This window comes from Psammomys obesus, unplaced genomic scaffold (assembly GCF_907164565.1).
Source record: "Psammomys obesus unplaced genomic scaffold, mPsaObe1.curated_primary_1811, whole genome shotgun sequence".
Classification (NCBI taxonomy): domain Eukaryota; kingdom Metazoa; phylum Chordata; class Mammalia; order Rodentia; family Muridae; genus Psammomys; species Psammomys obesus.
Window position 1 is genome coordinate 9,024,092 of NW_026586383.1, and position 21,993 is coordinate 9,046,084.

The 21,993-nt window shown below is 52.7% G+C and overlaps 2 protein-coding genes across 2 annotated transcripts in view; one reads left to right on the plus strand and one right to left on the minus strand.

The window, feature by feature from the left end:
• Wdr48 (WD repeat domain 48) overlaps positions 1–10,979 on the plus strand; it is a 33,808-nt gene extending 22,829 nt beyond the window's left edge. Inside the window, exons 12-19 of the mRNA XM_055601526.1 lie at positions 1,199–1,306; positions 1,572–1,668; positions 2,916–3,011; positions 4,064–4,169; positions 4,912–4,999; positions 7,049–7,125; positions 8,504–8,693; positions 9,111–10,979. Of these exons, the coding sequence (XP_055457501.1) occupies positions 1,199–1,306; positions 1,572–1,668; positions 2,916–3,011; positions 4,064–4,169; positions 4,912–4,999; positions 7,049–7,125; positions 8,504–8,693; positions 9,111–9,206 (858 nt within the window). The 3' untranslated portion in view covers positions 9,207–10,979. The remainder of the gene's footprint in view (positions 1–1,198; positions 1,307–1,571; positions 1,669–2,915; positions 3,012–4,063; positions 4,170–4,911; positions 5,000–7,048; positions 7,126–8,503; positions 8,694–9,110) is intronic.
• Positions 10,972–21,874, minus strand: Gorasp1 (golgi reassembly stacking protein 1). Its single transcript, XM_055601528.1, has 9 exons — positions 21,796–21,874; positions 17,079–17,159; positions 16,466–16,669; positions 14,320–14,406; positions 14,064–14,194; positions 13,662–13,875; positions 12,980–13,130; positions 12,432–12,584; positions 10,972–12,268 (listed from the first exon to the last, which is right to left on the minus strand). The coding sequence occupies exons 1-9, from the start codon at positions 21,853–21,855 to the stop codon at positions 12,006–12,008; spliced, it is 1,344 nt and encodes a 447-aa protein (XP_055457503.1). The 5' UTR covers positions 21,856–21,874; the 3' UTR covers positions 10,972–12,005.
• Between the last annotated feature and the right edge of the window lie 119 nt (positions 21,875–21,993).

Below are 21,993 nucleotides of genomic sequence, written 5' to 3' on the forward strand. Positions count from 1 at the left end.
GTGTGTGTGTGTGTGTGTGTGTGTGTGTGTGTGTGTGTGTGTGTGTGTCTGGGAGAAGGAAAAAGGGGTTTCAGTCTAGGCTTGCTTATGTACTCAAATGTACTCACGCACTTCCAGATAGTAGTAATGGTCCAGTTGTGACTGGAGACAGTGACATTGTGGTGACAGATAGGATGGAGGTCTGAGGGACCGTGTATCATCTGTGTTCTTCTTGTGGATGTTGCTGTAGCTCAGATAACCGCGTTTGAATGGAGCAGAGCAGGGGTTTCCAGACAGCAAGGGAGAATGGTCTGGGGGCATGCCAGCTAGCATCAAGGAATGTGTGTGCAGTGCAGTAATGGCTTGGGCTTTTGGGAAATGGGAGTTTCCTTTTGCTTGGCTCTCCCTGGGACATGGTGGAGAGTCCATGTCTGCCTGGGAGGAGATGACTGTGGTGCTGAAGCTGAGCTGAGCAGTCAGATCTCTGTGGTGGTTCAGCACTGAAGAGAGCTATGGCTGGAAGGCACCCTAGCATCGAGGATGCTCAGGGCACACTTGGGAAGCACATACATTTTAGAATGAGAGCTGTTCAGAGGGCTCTCCTCCATCCCTCCAGCCATAGAGGTCTTAAGACAGTCAGAAAAGCTCTCTGTTACTCCCTGGACCAGCTGTTGTCTGAAAGAAACTTAAACAAGCATTCCAACATGTTGCTTGGTGACTTTCCTTTGAATTTTACTTGATGGTGCTTCTAGGTGAAGGTGGGGCCAGCTTCGTTTTAGCAAAATTAAATTACAGCCCCTAGAAAAGCTTATATTTAGTTTAAAGAAAGGTTAGGATTTTTTTTAATGTGCATGAGCATTTTTTTTTAATGTGCACGGTGCATGTAAGTCTGTGCACCATATGTGTGCCTGGTGCCAGGGAGATTAGAAGAGGGCACCAGATTCCCTGTACCCGGAGTGACTGGATGGCTGTGAGCCAGGTTGGTGCTGGCAACTGAACGCATTTTCTCTGCAAGAGCAACAAGTGCTCTTAAGCACTGAGCCATCTCTCCAGCTTATTAAAATTTTACTAACAGGTAGTTATTTAAAGGCCTTAGGATAAAAGAAATTGGTTCTTTTTGAAGGGTACTTTAGAGTTATTTGAGCAAGTGTGAAATTTGAAAGAGTGAATAATATCATCGTCTGTTACTTCATTCTAACCGTTGTACTTTCTTGTGCAGGCGTGCAAAGTTGAAGATTTGGGCAAAGTGGACTTTGAAGATGAAATTAAAAAAAGATTTAAAATGGTGTATGTTCCAAATTGGTTCTCAGTGGACCTCAAAACAGGGGTGAGTTAGCCATCAGTATTTATGTGATTTTGGGTAATTGAAGATCCCCAGCATACCCTAATTATTCTAACGCAGTCGCTGTTTTGGGGTTTGTGCAGTTGCTTTTTTCTGTCCTAATAAGCTGTCATTTAAGCCTTGGGTGCCTGAGCGGAGTGAGCTGTAGCCTCGCTGAATCCCGTGAGGCTAGGCTTGTTGTCTTAGTCTAGTGAGCAGGTCCGGGCGCTGGAGAGGGGAGGGAGAGCCATTGACACTGTTGCCTCCACAGATGCTGACGATTACTCTGGATGAAAGTGACTGCTTCGCTGCCTGGGTTTCTGCAAAAGATGCTGGCTTCAGCAGTCCTGATGGGTCTGACCCAAAATGTGAGTTAAGTGTCTTCTGTTGAGGAAGGTGGCTGGTTGTTTTGTAAGCGCCCCTCACATCATGACACTGTCTTGTTTGTTTTCAAAGCAGGGTTTTACTGTGTAACTATGCTATCCTGGAACTTACTCTGTAGACCAGGCTGGCCTTGAACTGAAAGATCCACATGCCTCTGCCTCTGAGTGCTGAGATTAAAGACATGAGCCGCCGCCCAGCATATCATGACTCTTACTATGTCTTCACTCAGCATTTTGAGAATTTGGTGTGTGGAGATCAACAGGTGTACAGAGGAAAGGTTGCTGGCTTTAAGGGAGCATCTCTGTAAATGACATCACGTTTTGTTTTAAAAGAATAGCTAAGCCAGGCATAGTGGCTCATGCCTATAATACCATCACTTAGAGGAGGCTGAGGCAGAAGAATTGCCAGGAGTTCCAGGGCAGCCTTCGCTACCTTGTCTAAACAAAAAGGAAAGAAAAGAATGACAGCTGAAAAGTAATGTAGCATTTTCTCTGCATCATCCTTTCCGGTTCTGAGTTCAGGTGCTGAGACCTGCCTGTCTCAGGTCTTGGGTTGGGAGCTTAAGAATGTGTCTTTAGTTAGGGTTCCATTACTGTGAAGACACACTGTGACCACAGCAACTGTTAAACAGAGAACATTTAACTGAGTCTGGCTGACAGTTGCAGAGGTTTAGTCCGTTATTATGGCGGGAAGCAGAGCAGTGTGCAGGTAGACACGGTGCTGGAGGAGCCAAGCGTTCTGTGTCTTGATCTGTAGGCAGCAAGGAGACCTCAGAGCCCACCCGGACAGTGACTAGACATGTCCACGTCCTCCAAGAAGGCCACACCTCCTAATAGCGCCACTCCCCACGGGCTAAGTAAGAGTCTGGGGCCATTTTACTCAAACCACCACAGCATGTGTACTCCAGCATGGTAGCACCTGCCTGTCATCCCTGTACTTGAAGGAAGAAAGCAAGGCGTCAACAAAGAAAAGAAAAAAGAATTTCTTATCAGTTTGAACAGTGCCAAATCAAAAACCAGCAGTCCTGTGTGTATACTGGGTGCAAAAGGCACTCACACGCAGTGCCCTCCTGAGAGCTTTCCTCTGCCTTCAGTGGCCACAGTGTCCCTGTTCTTAGCCTGCCTCTGTCCTGCAGTTTTGCTTCTCAAGAAAACGGGTGCACCTCAGAACGCTGACAGCTTCCTGTCTTAGGTTAGCGCTAACCACCTCCTGTTTCTGCTGGTCCCCACAGTGAACTTAGGAGGGCTTCTGCTACAGGCTCTCCTGGAGTACTGGCCAAGGACGCATGTGACGCCCATGGACGAGGAAGAGAACGAAGTAAACCATGGTCAGTGTGTTATGTTTGGAAAAGTGGGAGTGACAGGGCCAGAGCTACCTAATGCTTCTGTGCTGCGCCCAGTCAGACTGTTTTCCTTCTGATCTGAGTGAGGGTAACAGTGAACTGAGACAGCGGGCAGGTGAGACCACTGTGAGGTGTGGCTCTCACAGGAAAGAGATGCCCGTGGTTGACGTTTAGATCAGGAGCATAACTAGCTACTTCTGCACGGGGCATTTAAGACACCCGTTTATAAATGCTGTCTCTCTCTCTCTCTCTTCTTCCCTCCCTCCCTGTTTTTTGAGACAAATCTTACAGTCCAGGCTGGCTTATGGTTACCTCTATCTCCCAAGTGCTAGGGTGGCAGATGGTGCCATTGTGCTTGGTTTCAGAGAGCTGGGGACTGGCAGGGGCTGTACATACAGGTCAGGCACGGGGTCAGCTACATTCATCTCTTGTATTAAAGCTCTCTGACAGGGGCTGTGTTTCACAATGGGTAGATTCTCTGGTCTTTATGTATAAAATACCGTGTCCTTATTTTCAGGAATTTAACCTTTGCTTGTTTTATACCTTTATTACTTTTTTCAATATTTAAGAAAAAATGTTTGTGTGTGCATCAGCTCCCATGGGGCTGGAGTAAGAAGCAGCATGAGCACGCTAGGGCTGAACTCGGCCCTCAGAGAGCAGCCAGCCCTCCAGCGCCTCTACCTTCCTCCTAGCTCTGACTGCGGAGCAGAGCTTCAGTTTAAGTGGTTTTTTTGAGATTTTTCTTTTTGATGTGTCTCAGTGTTTCCCTGCGTGTGCATGGACAACACTTGTGTGCCTAGTGCCCCTGGAGGCCAGAAGGGGTGTTCGATCCTCTAGAACCGGCAGTACTGATTGTTGTGAGTATAGGGACTCTGTAGGGGCTGGTACCCACATTTGGGTCCTCTAAAACAGCCACCAGTGTTAGTGAGCCGTCACTTCAGCCCCAGGGGTTCTCTTTCTAAATGTTGGCATGTTTACATAGTGATGAGTGTTCACAGTTGTGGTCTCGGTGCTAACAGCCTGCCTGTCTCTCCTAGTGAGCGGAGAACAGGAGAGCCGAGTCCAGAAGGGAAATGGGTATTTCCAAGTGCCCCCACACACCCCTGTGATCTTTGGTGAAGCTGGAGGTCGCACGCTCTTCAGGTATGGATGAGAAAGACCAGAGGCCCTGCCTGAGAAAAGTCTTGCTTGACAGACCAACCCTAGGCAGTGCTGCCCAGACAGACATGAACAGTTGTCACTAACTTCTAAGAGTTATCTCCTTGAGATAGTTAACACCTGGTGCAGTTAGTGTTAAGAGAGAGGGCCAAGGCCATAGTGTTAAGAGAAAAGTTCAGCCCATATTCCCCCTTAGATGCCTGCCTCCAGGCCGAGTCACTGGGGGTGTTTTCTTTCACTTTGCCAGTGTGGCTAATTGTCATCTGCAGAGATCAGATAACAGGCAGCCCCTGCCCTCGGGAGACTGGGTCAGGCAGGAGGGGTGAGGCTGGTCCTGCAAACGGTTGTGACCTGCACTGGCTCAACCTGGGGTGGTGGGAAGCCCAGAAAGGGAAGGCTGGTGTGGCTCCCCCAACTCCCCACACTGCTGTGGTGCAGCAAGACAAGCATCCTCAGTGTCCGTAGTTGTCAGAGTGAGGGTGAGGCTTCCAGTGCCCTGGAGTGCAGACTTCTTTCGTGATGGCTCCTGAGCCGAGTAACCAAACTGTAGCCTCACAGCAGACGAAGTCTGTGCTGTGCACCGTAGCGCCAGCTGGCCCTCTGCTGAGTGCTTCCTGTGGCACGCAGGACACCCTGCTGCCCTGTCACCCTGCCTTCCTCTGAGCGCTGCGAGGGCTCCTGTGATGTCCCCTTGCGTGTCTCTGACTACTTGCTGGATTGTGTCTAGGCTGCTCTGCCGAGATTCCGGGGGCGAGACTGAGGCGATGCTTCTCAATGAGACAGTGCCGCAATGGGTAATTGACATCACTGTGGATGTAAGTGTCCTCCGTCCCCCTTGCCTTCGTACTCCTCCCACACAGTGACGCTAAGACCTCCTTTAGACAAAAGTCGCCTGCCAAGTGGAATGCCCTCCGCCCTCCTGATGTTCCAGAGTTGCAGATGCATCTGATAATTGTTTACGTATCTTTATCTTTGTCAGGTTTCAGTCATAATAATAACATACGTTTATTCTATAAGATAATCAGTGTCTGAAGTGAAGTGCCCACCTCTTCCATCCATCCTCCTCACCCTTGCACCCCGCCCTCCTCGCAGAGGGAGCACCTGCTAGGAGGTTGACGCGGCCTCTGCCACTCTCCACACACACGAGCATGTATTATTTGTGTGCATACGTAAGTTTATAGTTCATTTGGTCTTGCACGAAATCTCTTTCAGTGTTCTGAAACTGTTTTTTTTTTTTACTTAAAAATATGTCGCGGACATGTGTTCGTGCCTGTACTTACAGACTACTCCCTTTCAACGACTGCACCCATTCACTTGTGTAAACTTAGCGCCCTTTGTTTGCTCAGCCCCTTAGTAATTGGCTCGGGTGCTTCCAGTGTTTTCTGTTGCAAACCGTGCTGCAGTGAATGTCCTTGCACATGTATCTTTGTGTACTTTTTAGGATAAATTCCTAGAAGTGGAATTGCTGGCTCATATACTGAGCCAACAGTATATGAGTACCTGATTCCCATAGCCATCACGTGGACGCTTCACCTTTGCTGTATGATAGCCAGATAGTGTCTGCCGATTGCAGTGTGGAATTTTTCTTTATTCATGGCGAGGTTAAGAGCCTTTTCGTACTGGCTATCCGTGTCTTTCCTGTGAGCTGCTGTTCCACTAACTAGGTCATTGGTGCAGGTGACTCCATTTCGTATTAACCTGACTGCTCCATGCCTCATTAAACTTTCACTTTGGTCAAGGTTCTTTCCCAGGTGAAAACTTAATTTGTGTATAATCAAATTGATTTCTTTTTTTATGGCTCTGAGTTTTCTGTGTTTTGTTAGGTATACCCCAATTTAAAATAGGGGGTGGGTGGTCCTTTATTTAAGGTCTTCCTGCTTTATCATTTTCTTGTCTGGTCCTTTAATCTGTTTATTCTTCTGTCTGCTGTGAGGTGAGATTCTAACTTTTCCCAAAAACATAAGCCATGTGCAGTGCGGTCTGTGGGGTCTGACCCATCTCTACTAATCTCACCTGCTACACTGTCTCTTTGTATACTAATTTCTGTAGACACTTGCTTAGTCTGCTTCTAGACTTCTTATTCTTGACTATTTTGTATATTCCTAAAGCCATATGAAAAGGGATTTAATCTCTTGAAATTTTAGAAAATGTGTTTTCTAACCCAGATACACCCCCAAGAACGTAGAGCCAGTGTGACACCTGGTGGGTATTCTGTGCCCTTCGCTGTCCAAGCTCCTGTAAGCCACTGCTTCCTTCCTTCGAGTGTAGAACTCGCCTGGATGCATTACCAACCCTATGGCATGGCTTATCCCCTGCGAATGGCTAGCCGTCTGCCATCATTTGAGAATGGGGATTTTTTTTTTTTTTCATGGCATCTCCCTCTATCAGGAGAGATGGTAGGAGGGTCTCTGGCCTCTCCACTGGGCCATGGGTCCAGTAGAGCAGCAAATGTCTCTGCTCAGAAGCGAAGAAGGCCTGGGGTTATCTCAGAACACAGAAACTTCTGTGTTAGTCATCAGCCCCAGGGTTTTGATTTATAGAGCTTTAACTAAAGTTTGTTTGTTTGTTTGTTTTTCTGTAATGCCTTATACAATAATTTCAGAAGAGCCATGCCACAATAGACTATTTTTGAAACTAATATTGCATATAATTTGTCTTCATCTTTTATTATAAACTAAACACCATACTTGCTGACAGATTTTCTCTTTAGGTATGTTTCAGTTGATAACTTACTAGTAATTTCATTAAAAGTCATTTTATTGTGAAAATAGTTATTTGTAAATCATGTTTTCCTGTTGAAAGCATTTCAGTTTTATCATTGGCTAATAGAAACTATTATACCTCTTAAACTTTTAATATTTCAGAAAAATATGCCCAAATTCAACAAAATTCCTTTCTACCTCCAACCTCATGCATCTTCAGGAGCAAAAACTTTAAAAAAGTAAGTACCTGTTGTGCTTCCTTTACTGTTAACTGCAGACGCCCCTGTCCTTATGGTTGCTTTACAATTCAGAAGGCAGGTGCCAGGCTGGAAGCTGGTTATTATGGATTTTGTCTCCTGTCAAAATTTAGTTTAGCCAGTAATTGCCAACACATGCCTTTATAATCTCAGCACCCAGGTCAAGGCAGGAGGCCACCCTGGGCAGTAGAGTGAGCTCAGGCCAGCCAAGACTATATGGCAAGTTCAAGTAAGCCGTGTGTGGTGGCACACATCTGTATCACAGTCCTTAGGAGGTGGGTAGAGGCGGTGCAGGAGCTCAGGGCCTCAGGAGACCCTGTCTCTAAACCAAACAGTCCCCTTCAGGACAAAACCTGTGTATACTGGCTGCTTTTACAAATTCTTAGGGTATAATAAGAATGGGAAAACCAGCTTTTGACTAGAGCTTTCCAGGTTTCTAGAAGGACAAGGAATCTCACCTGAAAACATGTGGATGGGTGTGCCCAAAGACAGACTTCCCAAGCGGAAGCATGCCCAAGATAGCAGAGACAGTATGGGGTGCTGCTCCACACATGGGATGGGGTGGGAAGATCCCGTGGGTGAGAGGCTTCATGACTCTGAATTTGATGCCTGGTCAGAGTGTGCAGTGGCCTACCACCAGGAAGTCTTCGCAGATAGATGTGGCTCAAAGAGACGCTTACGGTAGAGAACTTGGAGGTGTCTAGCAAGGAAGTCTGAACCATGATCAGTATGTATGGCTAGTGAATGAAATCAACGAGGCTGTTAAAAACTGTCACAGGGATTCCCAAGCTCACACAGAGGGACGAGTTCCCACTGGCCCATCAGACACTTGAGGAGACCACTGTGAAGCTAAAATGTTGTGTCCAGCTGTACCTCCACCTGCCCCTCACCTCCTCCATAAATACACAGAGCCACTTTATAGCAAGCCAAACACATCCCTTCAAAGAGATCTGTTGACTGTGCTTCAGATCTTTGAACAGTTTAAGCCTTAGCTTAATGATGATGACTGACTGGTGTCAGGGATAAGGATGAGGAAGTGAGGGACTTTAGTTGTATAATTTAGGACGAGCCAGCTGCTGGGTTTGTGGTCTGGGGCAAGCTGTGGCTTCATGGCTAGCCTGGGCCATTTGTCGTCTCCTAGTTGAAGGCACACCCCTTGGTAGTTTATTAGTGGGTCTGCCCAGGCTTCAAGCTAGTACCTGGAGGCACGAAGTGTGGGTAGCCATTGTGTGTGAGACCCTGGAAGGGCACCACAGGGACTTCAGATGGCTCAAGGCAGGGGCTGAGAACGTGTTGGTTTCACGTGCCTGTGCAACAAGAGATCTTTCATGGTGTCAGAACATGTCATTGCCTTTTCTAGAGACAGACTCTCTGCCAGTGACATGCTGCAAGTCCGAAAGGTGATGGAACACGTCTATGAGAAAATTATCAACCTGGATAACGAGTCTCAAACCACCAGCTCTTCTAATAATGAGAAACCAGAGCAGGAGAAGGAGGAGGATATTGCCGTGTTGGCAGAGGAGAAAATTGAACTTCTGTGCCAGGACCAGGTGAGTGAAGAGCTCTGTGTCCTGCAGAGGCGCCAGAAAGGCGCCAGGGTCTTTTGGAAAGCTTCTTCCGCCCTCTCAAAGCTCCTCTCCACCTGAGGGACATGCGCAGGAAGAGGATGCATATTTCCAGATGCCCACATAGGGCTGTGCCTGGTAAACAAGGAAGGGCCGCTTAAAGAACTTGGAGTGGAGGTGGGTGGAAAGCGATGAATTACAACCAAGACACACGTGTGTGCAGGCAGGGCTGGTGCTGCTGGTGGAGCAGCAGAGGCGTACACTTCAGAATCCATGTGTGGAAGCAAAAATAGGCTCCTGGGCAAAGTGGGGAGCAAGCTGAGCCACGTGGCAGAGTCCCTGGTTAAGGATGCCTTTAGCTGTTAGTGACCTTGACATATTCTGTGCACTTTGGCTATTCAGGTTTTGGACCCAAATATGGACCTTCGGACAGTAAAGCACTTCATATGGAAGAGTGGTGGAGACCTCACCCTCCATTACCGGCAGAAGTCCACGTGAAGAGTGGGCCCATGCTCCTAGGTTATCCACCAATCACCTTCCTCTGTGGCCCCAAGAGTAGTCCTAGGAAGCCCACCAAGCCCTATGGGAGCAAGACCTCCATCGGCCGATTTGGTGAAGTGACTAATCGAGATGTAATATATACGCCAGGCTCCATGCATAGATTAAGGACTCAGAGCGCAAGGACAGAGGTACCCTGGCACTGTCCTGGGAGATGTACAGAGTCTGCAGCAGGCCAGTACGCACTTGGTTGACTCCTTTGGAAGGACCCACCTTTGTCTCTTAGCACTTGTTAGAGAACATCAGCAGACCGCATCTGTCACCGTCTCAAACCCACAAGCTCTGCAGCTTTTCTCAGTACATTCCACTCACACAGCACCTATGAAGGCTTTTTCCAAATTTGTCATTACAAAAAAAGAAAAAAAATCAAGTTGTTTTCACAACATTAAGAGTTATTTTTAATGGGAATCACTGTTGCACAATTCAAGAGCCAGCCCATTTCATAAGCAGTGACCATGTCGGGCTACTTTTGAAATTCCGCATCTCAGCTACGCCGGTACGGGAAGACCCGCAGTTCCAGGGCTGGCACGCAGCGCTTGGCTTGCAGGCAGCAGCCTGTGCTGAGCGGAGCGGCCCCATAGTGCCCTGTCTGCACAGCAGCCACATAGCTGTGGCCTGTCTCCTTCCTGTAGCGCCCAGTCTTCCTCACAGCAGAGCCAGCGGGAACCATAGCTCCTGCCTGGGTGTGCAGCGTGATGCTGTCAGAACTTAAGACCATGCTGGAGTTTCAGTTTCATTCAAATGCTACCTAAGGTTTATGTTACTAGAGTAAAAAAATCTCACAGTGAGTTGGTTTGATATTTATATTGTGGTCTATGTCTCTTTCTCCAGTTTTGTATGCAGGCGTTTATTATACCTGCGTTACATCTTTGCGCTCTTTCTAACAGTCGAAAGCTTTCACAGACTCACTTGGATCTTGTACAGAATATTAACTTATTGGGGATAAACACTTCAGCTTTTGGCAGAAGATACTTTGGATTCTTCCCAAGGTCACTTACATTCAGGCAGATGAATGGTGCACCCCAGGAAAGTGCAGAAGACAGCCGTGAGCACAGCCGGAAGCACCAGTGCCTTGAGAGGGCAGCCTACTCCGTCCCGTTGCCCTGCCTTGCGTGTGGTCTGTCCCCACAGGAGCCAGACGGGGCGCTGAGGAAGGAGGGCTTTTTTTCTTTCCTCCATCCTCACAGGTTCTGCCGGGGCAGCCGATGGGCTCAGGTCCATCCCTTACAGATTGAGGCATTGATCCGCAGCACAACTGCAAACGGGGAACTAACTGTGTTCTAACTGTGGAACCCTGACATGCCATGGCTTCCACACCCTCGAGTGAGCAAAGACGTTCTCCGGGCGTTCCTCCCTCAGAGCAACCGGCTTCTTTTTTACAGAAGTCCTTTTTATCTAGTGTTGGACACAACAGTGCACTTTTGGTGCATATTTTTTAGTGATAGTGTAAACTAAAAGCAAGGGGTGGGTGGGGGAAGCGCAGCCCCATAGTGTGCAGGGCCCCTCTGCACTAAGCGTGGGCTTGCTGGCTCACTGGCCCAGTGCTGAGCCTCAGGCAGTTGTGCCCCTGTGGTGGATTTTACCCCGAGCATGGTTGTACTTCCCCCTCTAGTCAAAAGCCAGTAAGAAGTTTCCAGAAAATTGGACAGCCTGCAATGCCAAAAGGGTCAGTCTGCATTTCGAGTTGTATAGAATAAAGCTTTAGTTAAAATATTTCACTGTGTCTTACACATTTATTTTTTTTCGCACTTGTCACTTCACGGCAGATTACAGGGAAAGAAACATCTGGGGGTTCTTTGAAACTGCATCAGTGTCCATCTTGGCCCCACTTATGGGGTCTCAGGGAGCAGAACTTCCCAGTGAGGGCAGCCAGGGTCAGAGGGCCCAGCCACAGAGTGGCCCTGAGGTGACAGTACCCACGGTACTGCCCACACTGTGGCACTCACCAGTAGCCCTGGAATGCCTCACACCTGGCTGTAAGTGTATCCATGGGGCTTGTGTTCGGCCATGCTGCTTGGCCTGTGCTTCCTAGAGTTACACGGGTCTGTGGACGGTGGGGCAGGCAGAGGCTGGAACACAAGACCAAAGGCAGCTTACAGTAATTAGCATGGAGACTGGAGCTGGGGGACAGCCTGGCGCCATCTGTAGGGAGCCAGCCATGCAGATGATCTCTCAGCCTTTGCCTTGAAAGGGACAGCTCCCCTCATGCTGAGGACCAACAGGAGAGGCCTTTACCCGCCTACTCTCTGTCAGAGCCTCCTCTGCACGTGGGAGCTGACAGGAGGGATACAGGATACAACTGAGGTGCATAACCCCTCCCCAGGACAGGGCTGGGGATCCCTGTGAATGGACTAGAATGTCCACCCTGGAAGTAAAGCAGCCAAGTATACTGGGACTCGGACCCTTCTCAGTACAGGCAGGGCTACCTGCAGGCACAGCCTCTCTCCTCCCTTCCCCCACTTGCCCCTCACCCCATCTTCACACTTGATCCTGACCAGGCCCTGCCTTCCTGTGAGGCTTCAGTGCCTCACTGACTGCCCAGATTCTGTCTCCTGCCTCAACAGAAGCTCACTGTTCCTCTGCTCATTGTTCCTCTGGCACTCCTGCCCCTTCAGTCCAGGACGATGTTCTGAGGTGAAGCCTGGACCCTAGGAAGATTCCAGCAAAGCCCACGCCTCACCGGGAGCTGCAGCCTAGACAGCTAAACCTAAGCAACACCAAAAGTCACCAGGAGCCTTCTCACAGCCCAGGCTGTGCACCAGGGCCAACCTGGGCTGGGCTGGCCAGCCCCTCAGTCTCGGCTCTGCGATCCAGGCTGTCAGTATCTGCTGGCTCCTCAGTCTGTGCCTCCAACAGTTCCGCAGATAGCCCTTCCTCCGGTGAGGCTGCCGAGGTGAGGCCGTCGGGGAGAGTGAGCTGGGGCAGGTGGTCCGCCTGGACCTGGGCACCTGGGCTGTCTGGGAACGAGATCTCAAACTCCGACCCCGACCACGTAGCTTCACCTGAAATGCAAGGCAGCCCACCCTGTGATTACCCCGGTAGCCCAGGCTCGGTGGAAGTCAGAGGTCCAGCATAGGAATCCCTTGATGCAGCCAGCCTCTAAGGCTGTCTGAGGACCTCAGCAGCCCTCCCCACGCCCGGGAGGCGTCACCAAAGGTCACTCACCACCCCGCTCATGAGAACTGCTACTGGAGCCGACATCCTCTGGTCCTGAGGCTGAGATGGCTGCGGAGGTCAGCACTGTGGAAGGTGACAGGCTGGGGCACATGCTTCCGTTGCTGCTGTCCAGGAGGGACATTCCTGACACATCCAGGAAGCCTGCAGAGGGAGAGCAAACCCAGTTCCATGCTCGCAAAAAGCCCCATTCACTGGAAACCTGGGAGCCTGCCCCCCACCCCACCCCACCCCCGCCATGTTCCTGGAACACCTAGCTTGGCCTCGGCCCCACAGATGCCCTCCACCTGACCCATCGAGGCTGCCACAGCCGGTCCCTGAGGGACAAGAGAGCCTAGCAGCACCGTGGCAATGGGCCCAGACTCTGCAACTACCTGCCAGGTCCCCTAAAATGGCCTTGTCTACTCAGGATGGTGCCGAAAGGTTAGCAGGCCCTGATGAATGTGGGGCACTGCCACACAAGCCGAGCCCTCAGCCTGCGGCCCACTTCAGCACCAGGACTCCAGGCACCTCAGTCTCCTCCAGGACCTGGCCCATACCTGGGTCCATGACCCGCTGCACTGGAGGCGGAGGCTGGAGTGGGATCTCCATGGGATGTGGGTATCCCCCATGGTCAGCAGCGCCATGGGTGGGACTCCCAGGCCTAAGGAGCTGTCCCTCCAAAAAGCTGCCAGGAACTTGGGGCAGGGCCTAGAGGTGCAGGAAAGAACAAAGTGAGGGTCAGGACAGGAGCTAGAAAGAGCCAGTGTAGACACAGGTTCGTTCTAACCTAACTGAAACCCACACTTGCACTGGAAGCAGTGCCTTCCTTCCTGTGAGTGACGGGAGGTCAGCCAGATCCGCCCTGCAGCAGATATACTGAGGGAGCTTTCTGACGCTCCCTGATTCCCCAAGCCCCCCCCCACTCGTCCTAAAGTCCAGCACTGGCCTGGCTGCCCTCTGCCTCACGGCGGGAGCAAGGTTTTGCCCATTTCCGGGTCAGGCTCCCACTCACAAAATGAGCACCAGTGCCTCACCCCCGCTCCCTAAGAGCAACAGCCAAGCATGTTCTACCCAAAGACAGCCCTTCTGCTTCTGCTACACGCCGGAAGCAGACGAGCCCCTAATGATACAACCCCTCACAGGCCCACGGGGTGGCTTTCTTGGGTCCCCAGAAAGCCTCCAGCTGGCAGACACAGTGCCCCCCTCTCCTCCCTGGCCTGACAGGTGCTCCCCACACACCTCCACATAGTCACTTTGCCTGGACCCCAACTCTGGGCCAGGAGGGTCATGAGGGACGGGCCACGATGGTGGGGCACCAAGAGGCCAGGTGTTATGTTGTGGGGTCTCAGATGACGGACTGCCAGGCGGCGAGGCGCCCAGTGGCTTCTTGTGCTGGCTGGAGGGCTGCGTGGGGATCCGGTGCAGGTACCCATAGCCAATTCCACACCCCAGGCTGTGGATGGCCAGAGACGTTCAGTCAGGGCGGTCCACGCCACAGCCCTCCCTACTTCTACCACCCCTAGACACCCTCAGTGACTGAGCAAGGGTGCTGGGCTCTGAGGTCCAGCTCTGTCTCCTCCAAGGGATGCCCGAAGCCCATGCCCACTGGGCCAGCCCACCCACCTCTACCCCGGGAAGTACCTGCCCTCTCCACCCCAGGCTGCATTGGGCGTCACAGTCACCTCCCGGCAGGAGTCGGACTCAGAGTTATACACCATGAGCTTCAGGGGCTTCCCCTCATGGGACTCAATGAGTGTGAAGAAGTCTTCCGACTAGGAGAAACACAGGGTCTGAGGGCTGATCCCAGGGTGCACCTGGCAGCCTCAGGTGAGACACTCTCCACAGCTGTCCACATCCCTTCAGGGGGCCCGGAAAGAGCACAGCATGGGTTCCTCACCTCCTGGAGAATCTGGTCAGAGCCAACTACGTAGTCTGTGTAAGGGCGCAGGCCGGCCAAGGCGGCAGGAGAGGCGGGTTCCACGTCCTGAGTAAGAGTGATAAAAGGCCCACTGCTGAGCAGAGAGAAGAGGCAGGGAAGAAAAACACTTGTCCTCTAGCATGAGATGTCTTCTTCACAGGGCCCAAGTGTCTTCCCTTTACAGGCTGCAGCCTCGTCACAGAGGGCAGTGCCCACACACAGGCAGAGTCTAACCCTTAAGCTGCCCCAGCAGCCACAGGCCTGTGTTGGGAAACGCCACTGAACCTCTCCAGATCCCAGCACTTGGGAGGCAGAGGCAAGCCGATCTGTCTGAATTCAAAGCTAGCCTGACCTACACAGAGAGTTCCAGGCCAGCCAAAGCCACAGAGTGAGACCCTGTTTCAAAACAGCTGGATACCTAATCCATGGCCTGTGGCCATGTGGGGCACAGGATAGCTACTGATACAGTCCAACCCCAAATCATAGCCTGCAAAAACCACCATGAGGGGCTCGTGGGGTGGCTTGCCTTTACCTGAGTTCACACTCCAGAACCCAGATGCTGCATACACAACTAGCTAGAGATGGCAAGACAAGAGCAAGACTCACTGCCAGCAGCTCAGGCCAACGAGAGACACTGTCTCAACAGAGATGAACAAGATTCCCAGCGATGACACCCAAGGTTGTCTTCTGGCCACCACATGCACACACAAATAAGCGTGTGTCCACACGCACATACACACACACACACACACACACACACACACACACACACACACATACACACTGTTTTTTTTTTTTTTTAAAGGAATGGCTAGCAAGATAGCTCAGCGCGTGAAGAACGTCAGCGGACCGGAGTTCAGTCCCCAGGAGTCCACGTGCTGGACGGAGGGCTGTCCCCCGACCACCACCCGTTTGCAGGACACGCATGCACCCGCACGAAATTAATGCAGTATTTGTAAATAAACAAAGCATTCATTACCAAGTGCGTCTCGTCACTAGGCTGTGTGGCTCTGCACTGAGTTTCCTAGGTGACATCATGCTCACTACAACAGCACATAAAATAGAGACACGCTCTCAAGACTCGAAAGTCGATAGCTGGGCACCCAGGGAACATGTGACCCAAACAAGGAGCCATCTCTGGCCAGACACTGGACAGCCCTGCCGTGACCCCACAGTCCCCAAGGACTGCTCTGGAGCCTGCCCTGTCACTCCAGTTCACGCATGGGCAGGCCTCTGCTGGCAGCCTGCACAATATCCCCATCATTGCTGAGAGGCAGCTAAAACCCCAACTAGCAAACCTTCCAGCAGGGGCACCCTCCCTCTGCCGAGCCAGGAGACTGAGCATGGGAGAATCTGGGTGCCACTGATGCACGCAGGCGCGAGTGTGCATGGTGTCTGTGACCTAAGGCTAGCGTCCGGGGCAGCTCAGTTGCTGAGATCCCCTCATGAACCTGTTACATAGCAACAGGCCAGAGAGACTACCACATCGTCTTCCTGTCCCACCTGGAGCAACACTGAACACGACCGAGAGCTTCTGTCGGCTCATGACCCTTCAAATAAGAAACCTAAGCACGGGTCACAGGCTTGGATGCCTGCACTCGCTGCTCTGGCAGGACACCACAAGTTCCATCCCCAGCACCCACTTGGCAGATCACAACCATCTGTAGCTCCAGTCCGAGAGGATCCCAGATCCTCTTCGGCCCCCAGGGGCCCTACACACTCGTGCTGCAAAGCGCGCATGCAGATAAAATGCCCGTATACCCGAACAATAAGAGAGTTTCAAAGGAGAACGCCTAAGGTTGTCAGGTTGGTTGCACACACTCTTACTCCCAGCACTCGGGACACAGAGGCCAGTGGAACCTCTGTCCACAGAGGTTCGTGGACAGCCTGCGCTACACAGTGAATTCCAGGCCAGTCAGGGCTATGCAGTGAGACCTGTCCCAAAATAACAAAACGAGACAAGAATGTTACACAGCTAATGAAAGCAATAATCAACTGTCCTCTGAGGACATGGAAAAAATTCCAGATCCAGCACCGCTGCCCTCGGACCCCTGCCCACCCATCAGCCCTGGCCATCCTGCCCCCGCACGCCCGGCCCGGTCCACTAGGCCCATCCGGTACTCACCAGCACATGCCACACATGCTCACTGGCCCTGCGGAAGCTGCAGAAGCGCACGCTGGCTCCAAGCAGGCCCTGGCCGCCCCACATGTTGCTGGGCGTCACCTCCACCTCTCGCACCTTCATGGTCTTCATGTTGAAGACCTCCAGCTTCACTGGCTTCTCCACATTGGCCTTCAACAGGGCCTTCAGCGTGTCATTCTCCTTGTTCTGCCGGGGCAGCGAGGCGCTGGCTCAGCCTGAGGCTCCCACCCCCCGCTAGAACCCTTGGACAGCTCAGGGCCCAGGCCCCGGGTATCAGGGGCCTGGGAAGAGGGTCAGCTGAAACAATATCGGCGCACAGCTTCCCGGGCTGGGTCTGCAACTGAGTGCCACCACCCAGCTCCAGGCAAAACCACCACCATCACCAACCCCCTTGGTCCCTAAGCCTACCAGAAAACATAACAAAGCAAGTAAAAGGCCTCTTGGGCCCATGTCCAAAGGCCTCACGTGCCTTGCAAGACAGCCTTCTTAGGCCTAGGGGCCGCCTCCAAAAGTCCCTCTGTGGCCCTGGGCCACCCAAGAAGAAGGGGAGCCAGAAGCAAACTGGGGCCCCCTGTGGGGTCAGGAGGAGCCTCACCAGCCTTGAGTGCCCGATGGTGATGATGAAGTCAAAGTAGGGTTCCAGGCCCGCCTGCTGGGCCGGCGAGTTCTCCTGTACCTGTCACGGGGCAGAGGCATGATTCACGCAGGCTGAGAGAGCCAGCCCCCAGCCCTGGACCAGTGGAAAGGACTCATGCCTGCAAACTGCTCTGGCCACAGTCGAGTCTCAACCATCTCCCCACTCACTACCCTCCCAGATACAAGCTTCCTCTGGGGAAAGGACTTTTCCTGATTGTGAAACACAGATGCTTCCAGAGAGGACTCACACAGCCTGGGAGGAAAGAACACCTGGGAACACTGCCTCCCACCCCAAAACTGAGCTGGAGCTGGCTAGGAGGCCAGAGGGGTTGGCCAGGAAGACCCAGACATGCAGGAGAAATGCAGACAGGCCTTGCTGTAAGGGGCTGGGCAAGGCAGCCTGTGGCCAGATCCTAGAAAGCCCAGACCCCTGGTGGCTGCCCAGGCCCAGTCAGGCAGGCACTGAGAGCCTGATGGTGAAGCAGAGCGGTCCCATGGTCAGGACTGCCCCTACTGCCTCTACACACAGTCCTGCTCCCCGTGAGTGCCCCTGCCCCTCAATACCAGCTCACTGCTGTCTCAGCTACCCCACACACTGTGCCAGGAACCCATCTCCAAGCCCCACCCCCACACAAGGCAGCCTGTGTCCCCAGGTCCCGAACACTAAAGACACGGCTCGGCCTTTGGCTCAAACCTTTTGCTATGAACATCTGATGGTGATTTCCTGGGCCAGACATCAACCAGGCCCTAGGTAAGAGTCCAACTGACAGGACATGGGACTCCTATGACCTCACATCCTTGGTACCTACACTGGATTTGCCAAGCTGAAGGAGAACCCTCAGAAGCCTAATAAGGAAGAGGTACTGGAGGTGTCTCTAGGTCAAGGCCATGTCACCCTTGGCATGAAAACTCCCTAACGACAGCACTGACGGAGTCCCTGGGTGCCACCTCCTGGAGCTGCCAGGCCTCCCAAGGGAGGAGGCCCATGTTGGCTGCTAGCCCAGCCCTAAGGGCAAGCTGTTCCAAGTCCTGCTCCATGCTTGGGGGGCCCTGCTTCAGGGCCTCTGAAACCTTCCCTGCCCCTCTAGAGCAGCGGTTCTCAACCTTCCTAACGCTTCGACCCTCAATCCAGTTCCTCATGTGGTGACTCCAATCGCAACTTCCTTCATTGCAACTTCAAAACTGTAAATCTGCTGCTGTTCCAACAGAAATACCCGTGTCTTCCACGGTCTTAGGTGACTCCTGTGAAATGGTCTGTCAATCTCCAAAGGGTCAGGACCCACGTGCTGAGAACCACTGCTCTAAAGGCTTTTGAAGCCCACAAGACTGGATTATCTTAGAGAGTGGAGGTCCTCCCAAAGCAGAGCGGCTTCCAAATCACCCCAACTCCATCGGGGAAGGCCACATTGCTCCTGAGATGGTCATCGCTAAGGGGGCCAGGAGGCCCTGGTTCCCTGCCCATCTATGCTTTCCACCCACCCACACCCACTCACACCAGTTACCTGTCCTCCACACTCTGCCCGTTAGAGCTCCACCTGCCAAAATGATGTCAGCTGTCGCCCACCGCACCCCATTCCTGTGAAACCCACTGCCTTTCCACCCTGACACTCTCAGTGCACCCCACAGCGCAGCCTACAGCTCCGCTTCTCCCAACAGGGACCCCAGGAACGGCTGGGGCAAACTGGCCAGGCGGTGGCTGCCGAGCAATAGGGCATGTCAACACCGCGCATGCGTACAGCAGTCTGTAGCCACTTCACTGACCCAGTTTACAGGTGAGAAAGGAGCCCCGCAACTCAGCCATCCGATCCTAGAAAATGCAACCTGGTTACGGCATTTTCTGTATGACTTCTCCACTACTGCACAGTCGCTGAGTGGGGCAAGGGCGCCCCCAGCGTGCTGAGGAAGACAGGGAACAACGACATTCAGAGGATTTAGCTCCCTTGTTCTTTGGCTCTTAAAACAAGGGGGGGGGGGGGGCGGTGAGAGGCTGCTGAGATGGCACAGCAGGTAGAGACACTTGATGCCAACCTTGGAATCCATAGGTGGAAGGAGAGAACCAGTTCCACTGACCTCCACATACCGATGCCATTTCACACATGCCTATGTACACACACGTAAGTGTGTGTGTGTGTGTGTGTGTGTGTGTGTGTGTGTGTGTGTGTAAGTCATGTCATCCCTCTGCTTAAAACAGAGGCTGGACAGACGGCTCAGTGCTCAAGAGCACTTGTTGCTCTTCTAGAGAGCCTGAGTTCAGGTCCCAGCACCTACGTGGTGGCTCACAACCATCCATGACTCCAATTCCAGGACACCTAACACCCTCATCTGACCTCTGTAGGGACCTGGCACATACACACATGTAGGCAAAACATTCTTACACATAAAATGAAAACAAATGCATTTAAAACAACAAAAATCCTCCGGATAGTTCCATTTCTCCAAATAAAATACCAAGCCTGAGGACCTGAGGAAGTAGCTCAGGGGCATCTCCAGCTTTCAGGAGGCCTGGGGTTAGTCTTCCGGATGCCCAGCCTCATCCTCCTCCACTCTCCTGTCAGCAGCCACCCTCCCTGCATGCCACGTCCCTGACATCTGAGCAGAACCCAGCGGCCCTGCTGTTGCCCTCCCTCCACTCTTGGCTTCACCATCCGCTCAAGTGCTGAGCAGACGCCTTCCTAGCCAGCCCCATCTGCAGACAACTCCTCAGCCCCTTCAGCTGCATCATTTGTCGTGTGGCAGCGACCACGTAGCACAGGTCTACCTGTATGTAGAGCGATGTGTGTGCCTGGCGGTGGTGGCGCACACCTTTAATCCCAGCGCTGGGGAGGCAGAGGCAGGCCCATCTCAGAGCTAGTTCCAAGACAGGCAAGGCTATCAAAGAAAAGGCCCTGTCTCAAAAAAAAGTGTGTGTGTGTGTGTGTGTGTGTGTGTGTGTGTGTGCGCGCACTCGCGTGCGCACCAGTGTTTGCAGATGCCAAGTGTGGGGGTGGTGCCCATGAGGCCAGAAGGGGACTTTGGACCCCTTGGAGATGTAGTTACAGGCAGACGTGAACAACCCAATGTGGTTACTTTTATTTGTGTGTGTGTGAGCACACGCACATACACACATTCTCTCTGTGTGTGTGTCTCTCTCTCTGCAGGAACTGAACCTGGGCTGTCTAGAAGGCATGGGGTCTTAAGTGCTGAGCCATCTCTTCAGCACACTGTGCATGTTTTGAGATAAGCCTTGATGTGTGACTCAGAAGGGCCTCAATTTGGAGCCCTTCTACCGGTACCTCTAAGTACTGCTGTTCCGGGTGAAGCCCCCACACCCACTCCACACGGTTCTTTACGGCCTTCCTCCTCTCCAATATGCTTCCAAATCTAAGTATTCTGTCTACTGTGTTATCTCAGGTGCCCGAAGCTCTGCCTGCCACAGAATATAAGTTCAAAGCGTGTCTATAGCAAGGCAGCCTGGGGCACACCCGACATCCTGGTGCTCGGGAGGCAGAGGTAGGAGGATCAGGAGTTCAAGGCCATCCTCGGCTACATGAGATCCTGTAGCAACAAAACAAAACAAAGGGGCTGGAGAGAAGGGTCAGCACATCAAAGAGCCCACCGCTCTTTCGGGCACTGGGGGTCAGGTCCCAGCACACATGTGCGACAGCTCCCAAATAACTGACTTCGGCTCAAAGGGACCTGAAACCTCTGGCTTCAGGTCACTCACATGCACATACAAACACACACATACACGCATGAACACACGCGCTATAACTACATCTTTGTAAAGGGTTCTCGTCCTCCGACCAGATCAGCCTGGGCCCCTTCAAGCCCCACCCCCTTACCTTCACTCCCAACTACCACCTCACCACCTCTTGTGCTCCTGAATTCCTGTCTTCCCAAAAGCCAGCTTTAAAACACCCTTGCTGGATGCAGTCCAGTGCCCACCAATCCCCAGGCACCAATCTTGTCACTTCTGGTCTGTGATACCAACGTGGCTTCCCAACTAGGAATCACTCCTAGCCCTAACGCCAGCCTTCCCCTGGCATAGACCAGAGAATTGTAGTGGCCCAGGAGGCAGGGGCAGATGGATCTCTGCAGGTTCCAGGCCAGCCTGGTCTACACAGCAAGGTCCGGGTCAGTCAGGGCTACCTGTGGAGACCACTTCAAAACAACAAAAATAAAATGTAGAAGAGGCTGAGAAGGGGCGGCTGAGAGTTGGAGACCAGCTTGAGCTACACACTAAGGTCCTGTCTGCAGGAATGAGGGCAGGCAGGCTGATTCAACAGCCAGGCAACCTGACAAACCTGCCCGCCTCCACACAACTCCGCAGCCACCTGCTTTTCAAGGGGGCAAAGCGAGGGAGCTGGGTTCAAACACCTTCCTGGCCCAATTCCACACGGACTCTACTTCCCAGAAGCCTGTTCGCCTGTTCCCTATAAGTGACACGTAGGGCCTCGCAAGTCTCGGAGTGTTTCACTCCGAGGGCCTAATGCCCACCCTAGCTCCAGTCATTCTGGCCATGCCACCCTCCTCAAACCTTCCCCAAGCCCACGAGCTCCCCTAGCCCCATGCACTACGCCTCACAGAAGGGGCCCCGGGTGTCGGGGGCGCTGGGCCTCGCCAGGCTGGCAGGGAGGTCACTGCAGGCCCCGGGGCTGTGCAACCCTCCCTGGTGCCCGCCCAGCGCCCCGGCTCACCCCGTGGAGGTGGAAGCCCTCACCGCCCGCCGGCTGCTCCGAGCTTGCTCCTAGCCCCATGGCCGCCCTCTCCCTCCGCTGCGTGGCCTGGTCACGTGGGGTCCGGCCACGCCCTCCCGGATATCACCGCTCTTAGCAACAGGCCGGCTGCCAGGTTGCCAGGGACGCGCGCACCTTAGACTTCCGGCCGTGAGCTGG

Bases quoted from the DNA above. Each gene is read 5' to 3' on its own strand.
- Gorasp1 (XM_055601528.1), bottom strand. From the start codon at position 21,855: ATGGGGCTAGGAGCAAGCTCGGAGCAGCCGGCGGGCGGTGAGGGCTTC. The intron at 17,160-21,795 runs GTGAGCCGGGGC...GCCCCGTGACAG, and splicing joins AGGGCTTCCACCTCCACGGG to GTACAGGAGAACTCGCCGGC. The intron at 13,131-13,661 runs GTGTGTGGGGAG...CTGCACCTCTAG, and splicing joins GGCAAAGTGACTATGTGGAG to GCCCTGCCCCAAGTTCCTGG.